The sequence below is a fragment of the Phyllostomus discolor genome, chromosome 14, assembly GCF_004126475.2.
Source record: "Phyllostomus discolor isolate MPI-MPIP mPhyDis1 chromosome 14, mPhyDis1.pri.v3, whole genome shotgun sequence".
In the NCBI taxonomy this organism is placed as follows: Eukaryota; Metazoa; Chordata; class Mammalia; order Chiroptera; family Phyllostomidae; genus Phyllostomus; species Phyllostomus discolor.
The window spans coordinates 23,486,317-23,505,349 of NC_040916.2; the positions used below are offsets into that span (position 1 = coordinate 23,486,317).

Consider the following 19,033-nt stretch of genomic DNA (forward strand, 5'->3'; position numbering starts at 1 on the left):
TCAGTCAGCACCCCCTAGAAGGCCACCCTCAACCTGGGCTCCCTTCTGATGGCGCCCACTGGGAGCCAAACCAGAGGAATGTCGAGTGTCTCTTCAGCCCTGTAGCACCCTGCGCCCACCACAGCCTGCCTGGTCCCTGAGCGTGCTGCCGCCCTGGGCCTTGGGCCTGCTCTTCGGTGCCCTCTGCGAGCTCTTGGAGCTGGCTGGTCTTGCCTGTCCCACCCAGCTCTTCTACAGAGCAATTTCTTTACGGCTGTTTTCTGCTGTGGGGCCAGCCTCCGGGGCTCAGAACTGTGATATATGTTACAACCGATCATTCGCCGTGGGGACCCAAGGACAGAGTGCGCAGAACTGGTGGAGCTGGGCAGCAGGCGCGTGGCAGTGTGGAGTACTATTCTCCCCGCTCTTCGTACGTTTACATGTTCCCTAGCAAAACCTTTTAAAAACCACGGTACCATTTTGCAGTGCATTTTCTTGGAGCTAAAAGTGTCCGCGCAAACAGTGCCGCCAGCGCGCGCAGCCCCCGTTCTCGCCGCAAGAAAGCCCCTGCCGGGTGTGGTGTGCGGAGCCCTTTCCAACACCCGGGGATGCCGGGTCCTACTTCCTCAGAGCGACAGGCCAGGCCAGACTCCCCATCGCCCTCTGCCTCTGAACGCAGGTAGGGTGTGTCGGTCCCAGTTTGATTCTGGTTGCAACACACCGAGAGGAGCCCAGGCCTGGACGGAGGAGGGGGGCGAGGGCCGGGGAGAGGGTTCTCTCCCCGCTGTCGGCTCCAGGGCAGCCGGGGCTCCCACCACCCAGCCCAGGCCTGTCCGCCTTGATCCCGGCCGCGTCCGAGTCCGGTTGCTCTGTTTTCCGGGAGTCTGACAGCGGGTGTGCTTTGTTTTGTTTTGTTTTGTTTTGTGTTAATCACAGAATACCTGATTCCACAAGTTCCAAATTTGAAGACAAAAGAGCATTTGGCAAATAGTGACAGGAAGAGAGATCAGCCTCATTTAAAAGTTCTGGCCAAGTTCAGGCTCTTGCAGACTCCAAGGAGGAACTGCGCACCCCCGCCGTGGCACCTGGGGCGACTGGGTGACAGGTCTGTTACAGACTCGGGGAGTGTGGGTGCCCTTGGAGCCGTGGTTTAAAAGCGTGGTTACTGACTGGGCGACATCCCCGAGGGCCCGATGCTAGTCCGGGAGGACCGCAAAGGGAGACCGTGGGTGGAGTTTTCTGGAGGTTTGGGGGCCACCAGGGAAAGCCCGTCCCAAGTGACGCCGGGCTCGACAGGGGAGCCCACACTTGCCCTGCGCGTCTTCACGGTGCGGGTTCATGCGGGTCGGTAGCTGGGCTTCACCCCGCAGGAGCGACTCGGGCCTTTGGCTCGGCCAGGGTCTCCCGCCCATTCGCAGGCGGAGGCAACAGCAGGGGGCAGAGGGCAGCTCGCGAGGCTGGCCCGGCGCTCCCGCGAAGCCCGTGCGGCACGCCAGGCCTCGGAGCCCGGGCGCCCTGGGCCGCCGGAGCTGTGTCGGCCCCGCTTCCTGTGCGCGGCGCCCTTCGCCGCCTCTGTCGCTGCTGTCCCCGAACCCACACACGCCGCCCTGACTCAGCGTCTTTAACCCGCTGCCTCCCCAATCCGGGCGGGCTCCTCGAATCCGCGTGCCTCTAAGCCTCCTTCCCAGCCCCGCCGCCTCCATGCGGGGAGATCCGGCCGCTGCGCCCGCCCCGGACTGAGGGGCAGCCCCCGCGGCTTCGGCGAGAGTCCGCGGCGGGCAGCGTCCCGGACCCGGACCGCGGGGCCCCGGAGTCTCCCTCCAGAGTCCGCCCGGCGACGCCCTCGGCGGAGCCCTCCTTTTCGCACCCCCCTTCCCGTCTGTGACCGGCCCTTCTTCCGGCCACTGCCGCCACCTCCCCTCGTCCCCTACTTTCTCCCCGTGGCCCCGGGCGGGCTCCGGCCGCCCAGCCAAGGCCCCCACCCTCGGTTCCGGACGCGCGGCCCCGGGGGCATGCGCCCCTCACTCACTGTCCTGCTGCGGGGTGTCGCTGCCGCTGGTGAGTCCGGGCGACTCCAGCAGGCTCCGGCCCGCCTCGCCCACGCTCTCGTCCGCCTGCGCCGCCACCATGTCCCCGGCTTCCTCCAGGTCTAGCAGGTGACTGACGGAGAAGTTCTTTTTCGCCTGCAGAGTGTCGAGGTTGCCGGGGCTGTCCAAGCGGCTACCCAGCGCCGGTTGCCGCTCCAGAACGTGCCCGTAGCTGGAGGTCATGGTCTCCCCCTCCGATCCCACCCACCCCCCTCTTCCCGCTCGAATCAACACCAAACGCTGTGGGCGCGAGGGGGGAGAGGAGTCGAGTGGGGAAGAGAGAGGGGGGAGTGGAGAGAGAGAGAGAGAGAGAGAGAGAGAGAGAGAGAGAGAGAGAGAGGGGGAGAGAGGGAGAGAGAGAGAGAGAGAGAGAGGAAGGAGAGGGAGCACACACACAGAAATAGTGGAAAGAGGGCGGGGGACCCTCGCGCGGAGCAGAGCGTTCCCCGCCGCCACCAGCCTTTGACAGCCCCGGCTGCTTTCCTGAGGCCAAGTCCGGCGCGATCCAAAGAGATAATCCACACCAAAAAATCAAATCAAAAAGTCACCCTACGTTCGAGTCAGGAGAAAAAAATTCCTTCCACCTCTCCAAAAGCGTCCACACGCACACACTAAAAATAATAGTAAGGGGGAGAGCGGAGAAGGGGAGGCCAGCGGGGCGGGGGAGTTAGGCAAACACAAGAAGAGAGAAGAAGGGGTGGGAGAGAAGAATCAAAGTGGGTTTTTTTTAAGGTTAAAAAAGTTATTCCCAGGCAAGAGTTCAAGCACCAACAGAAGAAGGCTTGTTCCAGCTTTAAAACATCTTCAAGAAAACGCGTTCCCCCTCTCCGCACTCCTGCGGATTCTCAGGAGTGACTAAGGTTTCAGGAGGAGAGGGTGATGTCTTGCAGATGTACTGGAGAGCAGGATTCTCACTTTACTTTTCGTGAGGAGGAAAAAAAAGGGCTTCAGGAGTCCGGAGGAGGGTGGCGGCGGTGGGTTTCCCCCCTTCCCCTTCTCTCTCTCCCCCTCTTCTTGCGAGACTCCTTTTCCTTCTCAGTTGGATCAAGAAGCTCTCTGGCACTTCAAAAGGCACAAACTGGCATGCAGAGGAGGCTTTGTAGGGAATACAAGAAAATTGGAGACCCCTGGGAGGGCAGCGCTCGACTTAATAGGAGTCTGTAATTACGTGGCAAAGCCTTTGTGCGGTGCCTGACGTTTTACAGACCCCCTTTCTCCATCACAATCTCCTTCTTCCTCCTTTCCCTCGGACCGAAAAACAGTCTGATTAAGAAAACCCCCTTTGCCAACATCTGAGCAAGGGAGAAAGAGAGAGAGAGAGAGGGAGAGAGAGAGGGAGGGAGGGAGCCAGAGAGGGAGAGAGGGAGGGGGAGCAGGGAGGGAGGGCAGGGAGAGCAGAGAGCCCCTTCGGATTTTCTAAGTGAGGTCTAATTACCGTTCCCCTGCCGCAGTATCGCGGGGAGAAAAGACAAACTGAAACCCACAGTCACTTCAAACGGGCTGATTATTTCGCCTCGGCGTTAACTCCTCCAGATTTGTTGAAGATCCCGTTGGAAATCTCATTTGCATGTTTTGATAACAGCTGCGGGGAAACTTGTTGGAGAAAGCCCACAACTATCTCAATCAAATTTTCTTCTCCCTCTGTCTTTACATCTTTTTTTTAACGTTTCCTGCTGGTCGAACAGTTTTTGGGGTGGGGGGCGGAGGGGCGCCTGAGAGGGAACGCGGGAGAGAGCAAAGCAGAGGAAGGCTGCGTTTGGCTCAGCAGAGACAGCCTATTAAACAATGCAATAAAGTAACAGGAGCGACCCTAATGGGTCTCTCCCACGCTCGTTCCGCGGACTGGGGCAGACGGGGGGCGATCTAGGAGGCGTCCAGTGGATTCGAGTCTCTCCGCGCGCATTAGGAACCCCCGGCTGCGGCGCTAGGAAATTCACGTATTTACTTAGCTGGAGGAGAGGACTCTAGGAGTCTATCCTGACTGCTCCTCTTCCCCCACCCCGCCCCACAAACCCCAATCTGACCAATTTCGTAACCTTTTTGGTGCGGCCAACGTCGCTTCCCCAGGCGGGGGACGAGGAGCCGAGAGGGTCGCGGTGCCCAGATGCGGAGCAGGCGGGGCGCGCGGGGGCGAGGCTCCTGCGCGGCGCGGGGTCCCTCCGGGCGCCGCGGGGCGTGGGGGAGGGGAGCGGGGCCCCCACCTAAGTCTACGGATAATGCTCTGTCGTCTGTCTGCTGAGCCCTGACTTGACAGAGGACGGGGAGGTGCTGAGCGATTTTTTCATGACCTGTTGGAATTTGGTAACAGCTTTAATAGTCTCATTAGAAATGAGTTACTATATGACGAGTAAGTAAAATATTAAGTGCTTATTGGTGGCGTTTTATGTTCTTTAAACGTGTACACACACATGCATACATACCCCCTCGCTCCCTTGATTACTAGACTTTTCTTTCTTTCTCTCTCCCCTATAGCCGGGAGGCTCTGCTGGGGAGAAAGAAGGGTCCGAGTGTGTGGAAATGGTCTCTGGGCTCCAAACGGCCATAGTGAGCCCAGAACTTCCAGCCCCGATCTGGGAAAAGCACATTTGATGCCATCAAAGGGCTGCAGATTGAAACCAGATGTGCTCGCCTCGGTTCTTTCCATGCATTTAATTAAGGAGCCGGGATGGAGGAGACTTTTTCATCATTAGTCCACCCACTCCCCCTCCTCTTTCCATCCCCTCGCCCCCCCCCCCCTTGCTCGCACCCCCGATCGGGAGCCCAGAGTCCCGCCAGCGCCGCCGGGTGCGCCGATCCGCGCCGGTCCCTGCGTCTCCGCAGCGGTCGGGCTCCGAGCAATAAACATCTGTCCGCCGCGGGGCCCGCGAGCGGGATGCCGGTGGGAGGCGGATGCGCACCGGGTGGGCCCGCGCCGAGTGGGAACGTTGGGCGGGGGGCGCTTCCGAGGGCATTTCCACCACGGAGCCCAAGTCCAGCGTCACTCGTGTCAGTGCCACCGGCTCCAAGGGACTCGACTTAATCCTGCGGAGAGGTTTTCGCGGGGCGTCCTGCTGGGTGAGCCCAAGGTGGAAGGCCGAGGGGGCCCCTTCTCTCTCCCCTCGCGCGCACGAGGCGCCGCTGGGTCTGTCCCCAGAAGCCCAGCAGGCCCTAGCCTCTCCCACCTTCTGCACACAGTTGTGTGGTAACGTTTCTTTTCGTCCCTAACGCCGACCCAGCGCCCTTCGTGACAAAGGTCTGGGTAAGGAAACGGGCTTCTGACACCCGGAGCGCGCTGCCCCCCTCGCAGATCCAGCGACCTTCCCGGTTGCGGGGGGATGGCCCTGTTCTGGGTGTGCCGTCAACCAGGTAGGTGACCGAGAGGTAGCGCCAGGGAAGGCAGGTCTGAGCCGCAAACACAACCAGACATCGCCCCTTAGACTGCGCCGGTTCTCCAGAGGGACCCGCTTGTCCTTGCAGCCACGCAACCTGGTCTCCCCATCGCCACCTGGGATGCTAGCCTGGACAAAAACGGCAGACGCAGCTGCCTAACAACTGTCGACCAGATAGGTACATGTCGACACGTGATCTATAAATGTCTGTGCACAGTGTCTTCCCCAAATTTCTCTGGGCCCAATGCTCAAACACCAGCGGCTGTGTGAGGCTAGTCCAGCCCGGGCAGCACGCACCCGCCGCCCCTGGGGAACCTGGGGTCCCCGAGCCCCCCGCAGGAACCGGGGTGGACTTTGAGGACTGCGGGGCCGAGGGCCAGTGTGTTGTCCAAGCCCAGAAGCTGGGACCTGGGAGCGCACCCCGAGGGCGCTCAGGGGAAGAGAAGGGCCCGTGGTGGGACAGGGTGTCCGCAGGAGGCAGGACCCCGGGAGCGCCGAAGTGTCCCAGGGGTCGTCGCCCTTCCGGGAGGCGTCTCCTTCCCAGGCTGTCCCTTAGGCCTCAGCTGCAGGGACAAGCCCCGGCCTCCCGCGGGAGATCACAGCAGGACTCGCTGAGGCGGGGGAGCGGCGGATGCCCGAGGGGAGGGTCCCAAGGAAGCAGAAACTCCAGGCGCAGACCCTGCAGGATTTGTCTGCAGTGTTTTTTCCTTTCCATTTTAAAAATTAACACTTACGAGTGGGTTATGTTTCCACACCCTGATTATGTTTCCACACCACACTTGTAATTTGTTGAGATTCTTGGATTGCAATTCAAAAACCATCGGATGACCCTAGGAATAGGGAGATTTAAGACTGGGCAGGGGGCGCATTCACGTGGTAAAGGGCGAAAGGCGGTGCGCTGCCAGCTGGCCCCGCGGGCCGGGATGGCGAAGGCTCTCTCCGAACCTGGAGCCAGCGGCGCCCAGGCTCCAGCGGATGTACTCAGAGGCGGCCGGGACTCCTTCTCCCGCTGCGGAGAGTCCCGGCCACTGGCCTTTCCCTCCACCCGCGTCCCAGGCCCTGCTCCGGCTGCAGGGACCGGGAGGGCCAAGCACTTCCAGAATTCAAGAAGGATGATGTGGCAGAGAGACGTCAGGAGAGAAGACGCCGCGCCTGGGCCACAGGCCCCTCTCCCGGCAGGCCCGGCCTGGGAGAGCTCAGAAGGCCCCGCCGCCCCGCGGCCTGTTTAGTTCCTGAATCACCGAACTCCGCTGTGTTCCCCGAACGACTTCCTTTTGGGAAGAGCTGGAAGGAGAGCATTTCTAACTCAGAATCTCTGAACACGTGGAGGTCTTTCCTTGGCATTTGCCTCCACTTCCATCCATCCATCAATCAGTATTTATTAGAAATGGGAAGCCCTGGGTGATGTCACTAAGTAGAGCCCTCTTCCCCACCACCCTTTCAGCATCTGCCATTGGCTGTCCAACCCTTCTTGCTGCCTCACCCTCTTCAAAATAACTCCTGTTTTTGGATTGCTCCCCAAGTAAGTGGGAACAAAGCTGGGACTAGGAAGGAAACTTGCCAAGAGATCAGACCAAGGTAGGAGGGAGGTTTGGTTCCCAGCCACGGGCCTTTGGGTGGTCCTCTGTGCAGGCAGGTTTGGTATCGATTACTGCCCAGGGTTTCCCTGGCACTGGGAGCTGGCAGGACTCTGCCCCATCTGGCTAGCAGAGTGTCCCCCACCCTAAACAGGTTACCCTCCGAGGTGGAAGCCAGGAATTGCTCTCTGACATGTGAATAAGCTGACACGATGATCAAATGTGACGGGTCATTGTTTCATGCCACAACAACAAGACACCACCACCCTCATACGCGTAACTTGCTGTGGGGGTAGAAATGCACTTCCCCTCATGGCTGAGAGGGGCAAAATGCGAGGTGCATTCTGCAGGGTTGCCGTGTTTTCATAGTTTTAGGAGACTATATGCTGGAGTTGGAAAGAAACTCTCCTTGCCCTTCCACTGGTGGTTCTTGGAATTTTAGGAACGTCCCCCACGGTCCATGGGTGAATGCCCTCCACCCACCCCTGTCTCCTTCCAATAGCCCAACTGATTCATTTTGATATTTTTCAACAAATGATATAGTACTAAAAGTGTATTTCCACGTCATGAGCTGGCACTGGTGCCATGCTGTAACAGGCTGGGAAACCCACCCTATTCACTTGGGACCTAGTGAGTAGGCCTCTGGGGCTCCCTGCTCTTCGGACTGCTGGACATTGGCTTTGCATCCACCCCTGAGCCAGCGTTAGCTCGACTCCGGTGACCTGCACATTGGCAAAAGCAGCGAATACTCTCAGACCTTATCGTGCTGAACGTCTCTGCTGCAATTGACATCAAACACTCTTTTTGAAATTTCTTCTGCTCCTCTATTTCTCTCGTCACTTCTTGGTGTTCAGAGGCTATTCCTTTCCCTGGGCTCACTCCTCAACTATTGCAGCTCTCCCGAGTTCTTTCCTGCATCCTCACTGTTCTTTCCAACAAAAGCTTGTTTATTGTTAGGGAGTCTCATACATTTTCATGGTTTAACTACCGTGTGTGTGACAATGAGCCTAAAATCTACATCGCCTTGGGCAAACTGGGCACGTTACTTACTTCTCTGAGCCTCAGTGTACTCGTCTTTCCAATAAGGCTGATCATGGCCCCCACCATGTACCTTTCTGAGAATTAAATCAGAATGTATGCAAGTCGTTCAACACAGTGCTTAGCACACGGTAAGGCCCAGGGGGGCGGTGGTGGTGAGGGAGACAGCTGTCTTCTTGCTGGACTCGCACATTCATTGAGGACTTTCAACTCAGCGGGCCCCAAACTGAACTCGCCCATCTCCCCCATGCTGCTCCTTCTCCCCATAGGAAATTAGGCATCACCCCAACTTCCTGCCTCTCCGACACTACCTCCAGCTTGCCTAGGCCATCACTAAGGTCTGCCTATTTTATCTAGTCAGCACGGCCTCTAGTTAAACAGTCCACAAGTGCTCGTCGAATTGGAACGGAAGACTCAGTAACACTGGAGCAAATGACGGGGCAGCAAACAGTGCATGTGAGCGTGTAGCTGTGGTGTTAGTGTGCTCACATCCTATAATGACGATGACAACCGGAAGCCCTCGGAGGACCCATGCATGTGTGTGCGTCACACCTTCTCCCTCCTGAGGAGCTGAAGCCTTGCTCACCAGGCACGCTCAGAGGGACCCCACCTTGGTGTGCAATGCCTTTCCACCGCCAGTATGCCACAAATGTGAATTCCCTTCCTCTGTCCTTCCGCCTGCACTCAGGTTACAGGTGCCTCTGGGCTCCGCGGAAGAACAGGAGGCTAAATTCTTGCTATCCGTCCAATTTCAGAAAAATCCTTTAGGGATGGACATATGCATGTGACTAAGAAGCTCAGGGTGGGAATGGTTCTAGGCAAGTGGCCGCCCCCAGGGCTGCTGGGAAAACTGCCGCTGACCCTTCGGCCCTGTGTTGGAGGAGCTCAAGCCCAGCAGACCAGTGTGTTGCACTCTGAGAATTCGAGAACCTGAAGCTCCCTGGATTCTTGGCCCCACGTGAGCTATCTGGACTAAGGTCATGGGCTGGGTGCTGCCTCTGCAATCCCCCCAACTTTGGGGCCCTGGAGCTCTGTTTCTAGGCCCACCGAAGTGTGATGTAATTCTAACAATAGGTACAGAATGCTCTGGGCCTGGGTGAGTTGGCTAGTTTGAAGCTCAGGAGGTGCCTCGGCTGGCTTCAACGGTTAGGTACAGCAAACCCGTGGGTGGGTGGGCTATTCTGGGCACCCCTCCCGGGCTGGCTGCTCTCACAAGTCTGCAGCCGAGCACAACCCGTTCTCCTCCTGCCTTCCTCTCCGGAGTCCGTGCGTGAAGCTCTCATTCTCTAAACAGGCGTCTCTCTCTCCTCTCCTCCCAGTTCTCCCCTTTCCCTAGAATCCCCGGTCACAGGTAAACAACCGAGCTGGCTGCATCTTCTGCTGTCCAGTCACACGGTTGGTTAGTCCATCATTTACCCCATATCCCCCCTGTTCTTATCACCTGGATCTGTCTTGTTTTGAGTTTTGCTCCATATTAAATAGTGGTAACAAATTTCAACAGCAAATTTCTTGCTCGTCTCAAAAAGGACGCTGTGAGTCTGGGTGTGACTGTCGAAAAGAGCAGCTGCAGTGAGTGTCACCTCCCGTTGTCATATTTTCCTGTCACTCTTCGCTTGCTTTTCATCACTGCGGAGAAGAGGGAAGGATTTACATAATGGAATTTAGAAACCTGATTTTTTAAAAAGTCTAAACTAACGTCTTATTTCAACACGTTGCAGGTCATGGCGCCTGTTACGTCAACACTTGGTAAAACTGCTGTTCCCTCTTTTGTACGACATGCACCTTTGCTTGTCGTGAACCTGCCGTCCAGTTCTGCACATAAAGCACCAGAGCCACCTCTCTCCAACATACGTGCTTTAAAAGAAAATAACCTCACTTGCTGCTTCAGCCTTTCCACTTTCTGGAGTTTTTCTCTTGAGCATCTTCTCCTTTAAAGCGGCAGTCTGAATGATTTCCTTCCAGATTTGAAGGGTGAGGTTTAGTCATTGCTCTAATGTTCATTATTGCTGGGTGTCTCACTTTGTCCATTAAACAATGATGAGACAGGATCTCAGATATCCAATTTTATGTTATTTTTGACCCAGTGACATAAAGGAGGAGTTCACCATCAATCTTTAATCACTACCAAATACGTAGTCTATTATGTACCACTTGAAGCCAGGTATCATGGAAAAAGTAGAAGCTTCAGAGGCCTTAGAAGTCAATTCCTTGACTCTGCATTTTAAAATCTTCAAGCAAGTTACTTAGTCCCTCTGAGCCTCACTCTCTAAACCTCAGCGTCTCAAAAAATAAAGTGCTACTGAAGAATGTAAGTTGACCGAGGTAAGGATCTCAGAGAGTGCCTGGCAAACAGAAAATGATCAGTACAGGTTAGTTCAGAGTTTCCGTGCTGGGCTACAACGCAGTGGTTTGCAGCAGGCCAACAGTGCTCCCTCCAGGGGCAGCTGGCACATCTCAACTGCCGTATCTCCTCAACCCAAATATCAGAGGGCTTCCAGGGCAACCAGGACTCGACAAATCGTGGTCTAAAGAAGGACACACACTTTGAGGTGCACCAAACTTTCTCCATTTCCCCTTTCTCCTTAGGTTACCCACCACATTCTGGCAGAGAGCAAGAACTGGAAAATGGAGAGAATAATCACTAAGAAGCAGAGAGTTTGGCCCAGCTTTGTACAGTTGTATGGCCTGGTAGGAGGGCAAATCAAGGTTTGGGAATGACTGAGATTTTATGGAGAAGGCAGGAGGAGACAAATTAGACCAATGTTTGTACCAGGTTTCCCCCTCAAGGTATTGACCAATTAAGCCACACATGGTAAAAGGATAAGTAGAAGAGCATACAGTGATTAAAAAACAGTCAGAGACTTGGGCAACCTGACAGGACCTGGGAGACCAAAATCGAAGTTCATGATGTATCTAGAGGAGAATCCACAAGAAACACTTCAGGCTCTCCTTTAGGAAATCTAAGAATCTATACCCAAAGAATGCAAGCAAAAATAGATGTGGACCGAAACGTATTGAGTTCAGTCCCAGGTTGAACTGACCTGACTTGCCTCTCTGTTGCCTCCTACAGTAGTCTGAATCCTGTCTGGAGGAATATAACATTCAGGGCCACTATAATTTTCATACAGAATATCAAGCACTTGATTTAAAAACCATACATATTAAGAATAAGACCAAAAGAAGTAATACACCACAGAAATAGGTGTCCCAGATACTAGAAGTGGCAGACGTGGACTTAAATAATAGCAATAATTAACATAACCAAAGTAATATATGATGAGAATTTCAACTTTGAAAGGACAAAAATCAAATGGAATTTCTAGAACTGAAAAATAGAACAACTGAACTTAAGGACACAATAGATGGGTTTAACTGGATACCTGGAACAGCTCAGGAGGCGATTAGTAAGCTTGAAAATAGATCAGAAGAAAATATCCACACTGAAGTATGGAGGGGAAACAACAATGGGAAGTAGAGAGGATTCTGGGAAGACAGAGGAGTAGGAAGCACCAGGAAACTGTCTTCTTACCTAGACAACAATTGCACTGGCAGAATTTGTCTGATGTAATTAATTTAAAACTCTGGAGTCTATTGAAGGCTTGCAACTTCCAGGGAAAGGCTTGGACAGTAAATTGAGGTTAATTTTGGTCAATTTAGCTCTTAGCACAGTAGCAGCAACCCATCCTCCACCCTCAGCCCCATGGCAGGCAGCTGCGCACATGTTTCTGGAACAGCTTGTGGGAGCCAGAGTGGGAAAAGAGGACCCTACCCTGCAACTGTCAGGGATCTGGGCTCTGACCGCACAGAGGTGAGGCAAGAGGACGGTGGCAATTATTGTTACTCCTCCCCACCCCCCATTGCTGCAAGCCCCTCCTCTCAAGTTAAAGTGGGTTTTAAATGGTCAGCACCCTACCTTCCCCTTCATTTTAATCTTTTCCCCCATTTTGAAGACCCATTAAAGACTGGAACATTCTAAAGCAATTGCATATACAGGGACAATTAGAAGGTGACCGTGCATGCCCAGGGAAAGGTGCAGGCTCAGAAAAGAACTGAGAAGATCTTAAGTTTATACCTCAGGCTGGTCCTTGGAATAGAGACAGTCTGCAACAATCCAAAATGCAAAAACAATTATGAAAACCAATGAACACCAGGAAAGGGGGAGAAACTGATTTCCAGAGTTACCACATTATTAGATGTGAATGTCCAACTTTCAACAAAAAAACCACAAGGCATACAAAGGAACAGAAAAGTATGGCCTATTCAGAGTAAGAAATAAATAGACAAAGATGTTAAAACAAGTGCCTTGAAGGTGCCAAAGAACTTAAGGAAGATGTGGAGAAAGTCAATGAAAGAATGTGTGTACAAAATGGAAAAATCAATAAAGAGATAGAAAAGTTAAAAAGAAAACCTCTGGAGCTGAAAAGTGCAATAATTAAAATAAAAATGCACTAGAGGGATTCAAAGGCAGATTTGAGCAGGAGGAAGAAAGAATCAGCAAATTTGAATATATGATATATGATAATGGAAATTCTCAAGTGTGAGGACCAGAAAGGAAAAAGACTGAAGAAAAGGAAACAGATCCTGGGTGATCAGTGGGACAGCATCAAGCAGAGCATCTGTGCAGAGTCCCAGAAGGACAAGCAGAAGAGTGAGGAGCAGAGAGACCATGTGAACAAATCGTGGCAGAAAATTTCCCAAATTTGATAAAAGACATGTCTATAAATGTCCACAACAATCAACTAACTCCCAGATAAGCTCAAAGAGACCTACAGCATTATAATCAAACTTTCAAAAGCCAAAGATAGAATCTTGAAAGCAGAAAGAGAGAAGAGACTCATCACATACAAGAAATCCTCCATAAAATTATCAGCAGGTTTGTTTTCATCAGAAACTTTAGAGGTCAGAAGGCAGTGGGCTGATATATTCCAATTGCTCAAAGAAAAATAAAGTAGGATCAAGAATCCTAGCATAACTTCCCTGGATAGCATAACTTCCCTTCAAGAGTGAGGGAGAAATTAAGACATTCACAGGGAAATAAAAGTTGAGGGAGTTTGTTACCACTAGAACTTCCATTAGTTTCCTTTTTTTAAAATGTTCTCCTCACCTTAATTTTTTTTTTTTTACTTTTAAAAAATTTTCTTAGTGTGAGCTTGTTTTATGCACCTACTAAGGATTGGATATCTTCCTTGTCGTGTTTTTTTCAACCTGAAAAATCCTCAGTTACTGTCTCTACCATAACTGTCTTTCCCCCATTGTCTCTGTGTCCTCATTCTGGAATTTCTTTTAGATATGTATGGGAATTGCTGACTCCATCCTTTATGTTTTCTAGCTTCTCTGTATATCGCCTCTTAATCTCTCTGTGTTGAGTTTTGAATGGCTTCCTCAGATCTATTTTCCAACTTATTAGTTCTCTCTTGACCAGGACCTGGTGTAGTTTTCAACCCATCTATTAAGTTACTTTATTTCAGTGACTATATACCTTAACTGATTCTCTTTTACACTCTTCTGTTCTTTTTTAATACTTCATTTTTATTGTATTTTTCCATTACCATTTATCCCCCATACCCTCTTCCACCTCCACTCATCCCCCACCCCTACTCTCTCCTTTTCTTGCCTAATGATTTGTATAATAAAACCTTTTATTTTTTAATGCTTTGAACATATCTACTTAATGTTTTCATGTTGCTTTATTATCTTTTTAAACTTTAAATAAATTTTTTTGTTTTTCAATTGTAGTTGACAGACAATATTATGTTAGTTTTAGGTGTACAATCCGGTGATTAGATATTTGTATCACTTACTAAGTGATCTCCCCAATAAAACTGGTACCCATCTCACACTATATATAGGTATTACAATAGTATTGTCCATATTCCCTATGCTGTACTTTACATCCCTGTGACTATTCTGTAACTACTAATTTGTAATTCGTATCCCCTTCGCCCTTTTCATCCATTCCTTCAACCTCCCTCCCATCTGGCAACTGTCAAAATGTTCTCTGTATCTGTAAGTCTGTTTGGCTTGTTCACTTATTTTGTTTTTTAGATTCTGCATATAAGTGAACTCTTATGGCATTTGTCTTCCTCCGACTCATTTCACTCAGCACAATACCCTCTAGCTTCATTCACATTACTGCAGATGGCAAGAGTCCATCCATTCTTTTTAAGGCATATACACATATTCCATTGTGTAGATGTACCACTTCTTCTTTATCCATCTATTGGTGGACACTTAGGCTGCTTCCATATCCTGGCTATTGTAAATATGCTGCAGTGAACATATGGATGTATATATCCTTTTGATTTAGTATTTTGGGTTTCTTCAGATAAATACCCAGAAATAGAATTGCTGGGTCCTTCCTTGTCTCTTGTTACATAGCCTTTGTGTTAAAGTCTGTTTTGTCTGGTATAAATATTGCTACCCCAGCTCTTTTTCATTTGTTTCCATTTTTATGAAATATCTTTTTCTATCCCTTTACTTTGTGTGTGTCTTTTGATCTAAAGTGAGTCTCTGGTAGACAGCATATGTAAGGGTCTTGTTTTGTTTTCCATTCAGCCACCAAATGTTTTTTGATTAGAACACTAATCCAGTTACATTTAAAGTAATTGTTAAAAACATAAGGTAATTGTTGATACATATATATTTATTGCCATTTTACTATTCATATTTTTTATCTTTTTTCCCCTTCTTCTTCTTAAGGAAGACCCTCTAACATTTCTTGTAATACTGATTTGGTAGTGATAAACTCCTTTTTGCTTTTTCTTGTCTGGGAAGCTCTTTGTATGTCCTTTGATTCTAAATGATAACTTTGCTAGGTAGAGTAATCTTGATTGTAGGTCCTTGCTTTTCATCACTTTGAATAGTTCATGCCAATTCTTTCTGGCCTGAAAACTTTTTGTTGAGAAATCAGCTGACAGTCTTATGGGAGCTCCCTTGTAGATAACTGCTTTTCCCTTGCTGCTTTTAAGATTCTCTTTGTTTTAACCTTTGGCGTTTGAATTATGATGTGTCTTGGTGTGGGCCTCTTTGGTACATCTTGTTTGGGACTCTCTGTGCTTCCTTGACTTGCACACTTATTTTCTTCCCCAGGTTAGAGAAGTTTTCTGGCATTTTTTTCACAAAGATTTTCAATTCCTTGCTCTCTTTCATCTCATTCTGGCACTGTGTTGATGCAAATGTTGGTACACTTAAAGTTGTCCCAGAGGCTCCTATACTATCATTTATTTTTTCTTTTGTTTCTTTGGTGTTCTCATTGGGTGTTTTCTACTTCCTTATCTTCCAAATCTCTCATTTGATCCTTTGCTTCATGTAATCCACTGTTGATACCCTGTAGTGTATTCTTCATTTCTGACTGATCATTTTTATGCTTTCTATCTCAGTTTTTGTTTCCTATCTCTTTGGTGAAGTTCCCAGTAAGTTCACCTACTCTTCCCCTGAATTCACTGAGCATCCTTATAGTCAGTGTTTTGAACTCTGTATTTAGTAGACTGCTTATGTCCTTTTTTTAGCTCTTTTTCTGGAGTTTTGTTGTATTCTTTAATTTTAGACTAGTTTCTTTGTCTCCTCATTTTGGCTGCCTCCCTGTTCTTGTTTTAATGTATTAGGTAGAGCTGCTATGTCTCCCAGTCTTGGTAGAGTGGCCTTATGTAGTAGGTGTTCTGTAGGGTCCAGTGGTACAGCTGGGTACTCGAGGTGCACCGCCATGTGGGCTGTATATACCCCCTGTTGTAGTTGAACCTTCATTGCTCTTGGCACATCAATGGGAGGGATTTACCCCTGGGCCGATTACCTGCAAGGACTGGCTGTGACCACTGTGGATGATCACTGTGTGGGGTCTACCCCACAGAGCAGGACTTATTTGCTCTGATGCCTGCTGAATCCTCCCCTTGACTGTGTTGCTTGTGGAGGGGGTTAGGTGGAGCTTTGACTTGGTCATAAGCTGTCCACTGGCTGCACTGGCTCTGGGGTTTTTCAGGAGGTTCAGGCCAAGGTCTGCTACCACCTGTACCCTGTCCAGGGCCATCTGGCATGTGCTACAGAGTGATCTGCAGGCAGCTGTTACTTGTACTGGGCTTGGAGGTGCTCTAGGGAGGCAAAGCTGTGAACAGAGGCAGCTGCTGCTAGTTTCAGGCCTGGTCCACCTAGTGAGAGGTATGGGGCACACTAAGACCAGATGCTCCTTTTTTCAGAGATTTTAGGAACTTCCAAAGCATGAGCCAAGACAGGCTTTTCATATGAAAAAGCCACTGGAGACAGCTTGGGAGGGCTGGCAATTTGGGTGGGTAGGGCCTACAGTGTAACCAGGTTGTTGCTGGCTGTGTGAGCAGAGGGCTCAGAAAAGGAACAATGGCCTCTGCTAGCACTTCTGTCTGGGAGAAATCTGCCCCCCTCCCAGTTCTTGCTCTGACGCCAGACTGTTCAGTTCCATTCTGTACGTCCCTGGGGCCTTTTGAGCTGCTCTCCCAGCACTGGCGCTCAGAGGGGGTGAGTCCTTCAGTGGGCACATCCATGCAGGGATCATCTGAGGCTCCATATCAGCCTCTGTCTCCCTCAGGCACAGTCTCCACTGGCTTTTACAGCTGCAAGTTATGGGAACTTCTCTCCCCGGCACTGGGGCCCCAGGCTGGGCTGCCTGATGTGGGGCCGGGACCCCTCGCTCCTCAGGGGCACCTCTGCCATCAAGATGTCCCTCCTGATTTTTATCGGCCATATGCTGTGTGGAACCTGCCCATTCCACACCTCTGCCCCTCCTATCAGTCTAGATGTGGCTGCTTCTTTATGTCGTCAATTGTAGGGCTTCTGTACTTCTACTCAGGTAGATTTTAGGCAGCCCGAATGATGGTTGCTCTGTAGTTTAGTTGTCATTCTGATATGGTCGTGGGAGTACTTGAGTGCCATGTTTACCTATACTGCCGTATTGGCCAGAACCCTCCCCGCCTGTATTATTCTTTGAAGGTAAAATGTTTCCCATTTCTGGATCCATTAACTTTCCTTCGAGGTGCTTTATTCATTTTTGCTGTTTCTGATTTTTTATGAGTAACTATAAAAATAATCACTAAACTGGTATAATTAAAAACCAAGCTTGATCAAAAATCTAAAAAAATGGCATGGAAAATAAGAATGTGGAGTTAAATCATTATAAGGCTTTTACATTGTTGGCAGGGGGATATATATAGATAATGATTAACTTCAGACTTTGCTAAATAAAGTTAAATTAAGTTTATATGTTACAAATTTGAGGTTAACCACTAATGAATATAAATAGAATATATAATTTCAAAACCACTAGGAAAAAAATAAAGAATTAAGAAAATTCAATAAAATCAGTAGAACGTAAAATATAAGAAAATATAGACTATCTAGATGAGCATGATAAATATAAATTACAAACCTAAGTATATTAGTACTCACAATATTGCAAACAGATGACACTCATCATTAAAAGTGAGAATTGGCCATACAATATTTAAAGGGAAAATCCAGTGGTACGATACCAACAGAAAACACATGAAGTCAATGACACCAATAAGAGAAATAAATCCCAGGGATGTAATTACTGTGCAGCCTGGCAACTATAGCTAACAGTGTTGTGTTTTATATTCGAAAGTTGCTGAGAGAGTTGATCCTAAAAGTTCTTACTACAAGAAACACATTATAATAAGTATAGTGACGGATATTAACTAAACTTATTGTGGTAACTATTCACAATAATGTACATATATTACATAATACACATATGTATATGTATACGTATATACATAATATACATATGCAATAATATATGCAATATATACATGTATCAAATCATTACATTGTATACCTAAAACTTACATATTGTTATATCAGTTACGTCTCAATTAAAAAATAAATTATACCTAATGACTGAAAAATGAAGAGAATGGAAATATTAATAAAGGAGGGATTAAATAAACTCTGGTTTAATCACATGATACAATACTATACAGGAGCTAAAAACAAATGATCCCTCCATATTAATGTGTATAAATATATCAATCAATCCATAGGTCCATTAGCATAGTTTTAAAAAACATATTTAACATAAAAAATGTAGAAGTATACATCAGTATGTTAGTATTTATGTGCTTTAAAAATGTGTAAGCCCTGGCCAGTGTGGTGTAGTTTGTTGGAGTATTGTCCTACTATATACAAAAAAAAAAAAGGTTGGAAGTTTGATTTCTGGTCAGGGCACATACCTAGGTTGCGGGTTTGTTCCCTGGTCAGGCTGCGAATGGGAGGCAGCCAATCAATGTTTCTCTCTCACATCAATGTTTCTCTCTAAAATCAATAAACATATTAAAAACATAAAACAATACTGCATATTATTCATGAATTGGTAGATTTGTAAGATTTAAAAGAGTAGAAATTACTGGTTCACATCAAATTCATAATAGTCATTGCCTTATGGAAGGAAGGAAAAAATTGTCATGGAACAAGAAACAAAGATTTATTTTTTTAGCCATGAAAGAAGAAAAAGTAAAGAATACAATAATAAATACACTATTTAATAAAGTAGTAGTAGCAGGTACACTTAAAGAATACATTCTATGTGCCAGATGTAAATATAGATATAGGTATATAATATATGCAATATTATATAGTTTATATGTTAATCATGTATAGTTTTTTATACAGATCTCACCTGGAGATGCAGCCAAAGCTGTATTCAGAACAAATCTATAATTTTAAATATGTTTGTCACTAAATTAGGAAGAATGATAGTCAGTTGCCAGCAAGAAGCTAGAAAAACAAAATCTAACATAGCTAAGGAATACAAAAGGTAAGAACTACAAAAATAAAAGCAAAACAATAATTCAGAACACAGAGTTAATAAATAAATCCAGAAATTAATGTCTTTGAAGAATAAAAAAATAAAATGCTAACTACTTTTATTTCAGAAAAAAGGGACCATCAAAAGAAGTTATAATTATTGATAGAAAAATGTAAAAAAAATTAGAGAATGCAC

At 48.4% G+C, this 19,033-nt stretch overlaps 1 protein-coding gene and 1 long non-coding RNA gene across 5 annotated transcripts in view; one reads left to right on the plus strand and one right to left on the minus strand.

Moving 5' to 3' along the window:
• PRRX1 (paired related homeobox 1) overlaps positions 1–3,319 on the minus strand; it is a 70,724-nt gene extending 67,405 nt beyond the window's left edge. For 2 of the 4 annotated variants that reach the window (XM_036015425.1, XM_028530753.2), the window contains exon 1: positions 2,009–3,318. In XM_036015425.1, the coding sequence (XP_035871318.1) occupies positions 2,009–2,249 (241 nt within the window). In that variant the 5' untranslated portion in view covers positions 2,250–3,318. Of the gene's footprint in view, positions 1–2,008 lie in introns of all 4 variants that reach the window. The other 2 variants (XM_028530752.2, XM_036015427.1) reach the window with 2 other exon arrangements.
• LOC118498176 overlaps positions 1–19,033 on the plus strand; it is a 161,841-nt gene that overhangs the window by 99,175 nt on the left and 43,633 nt on the right. The gene's annotated exons all lie outside the window — the stretch shown is intronic.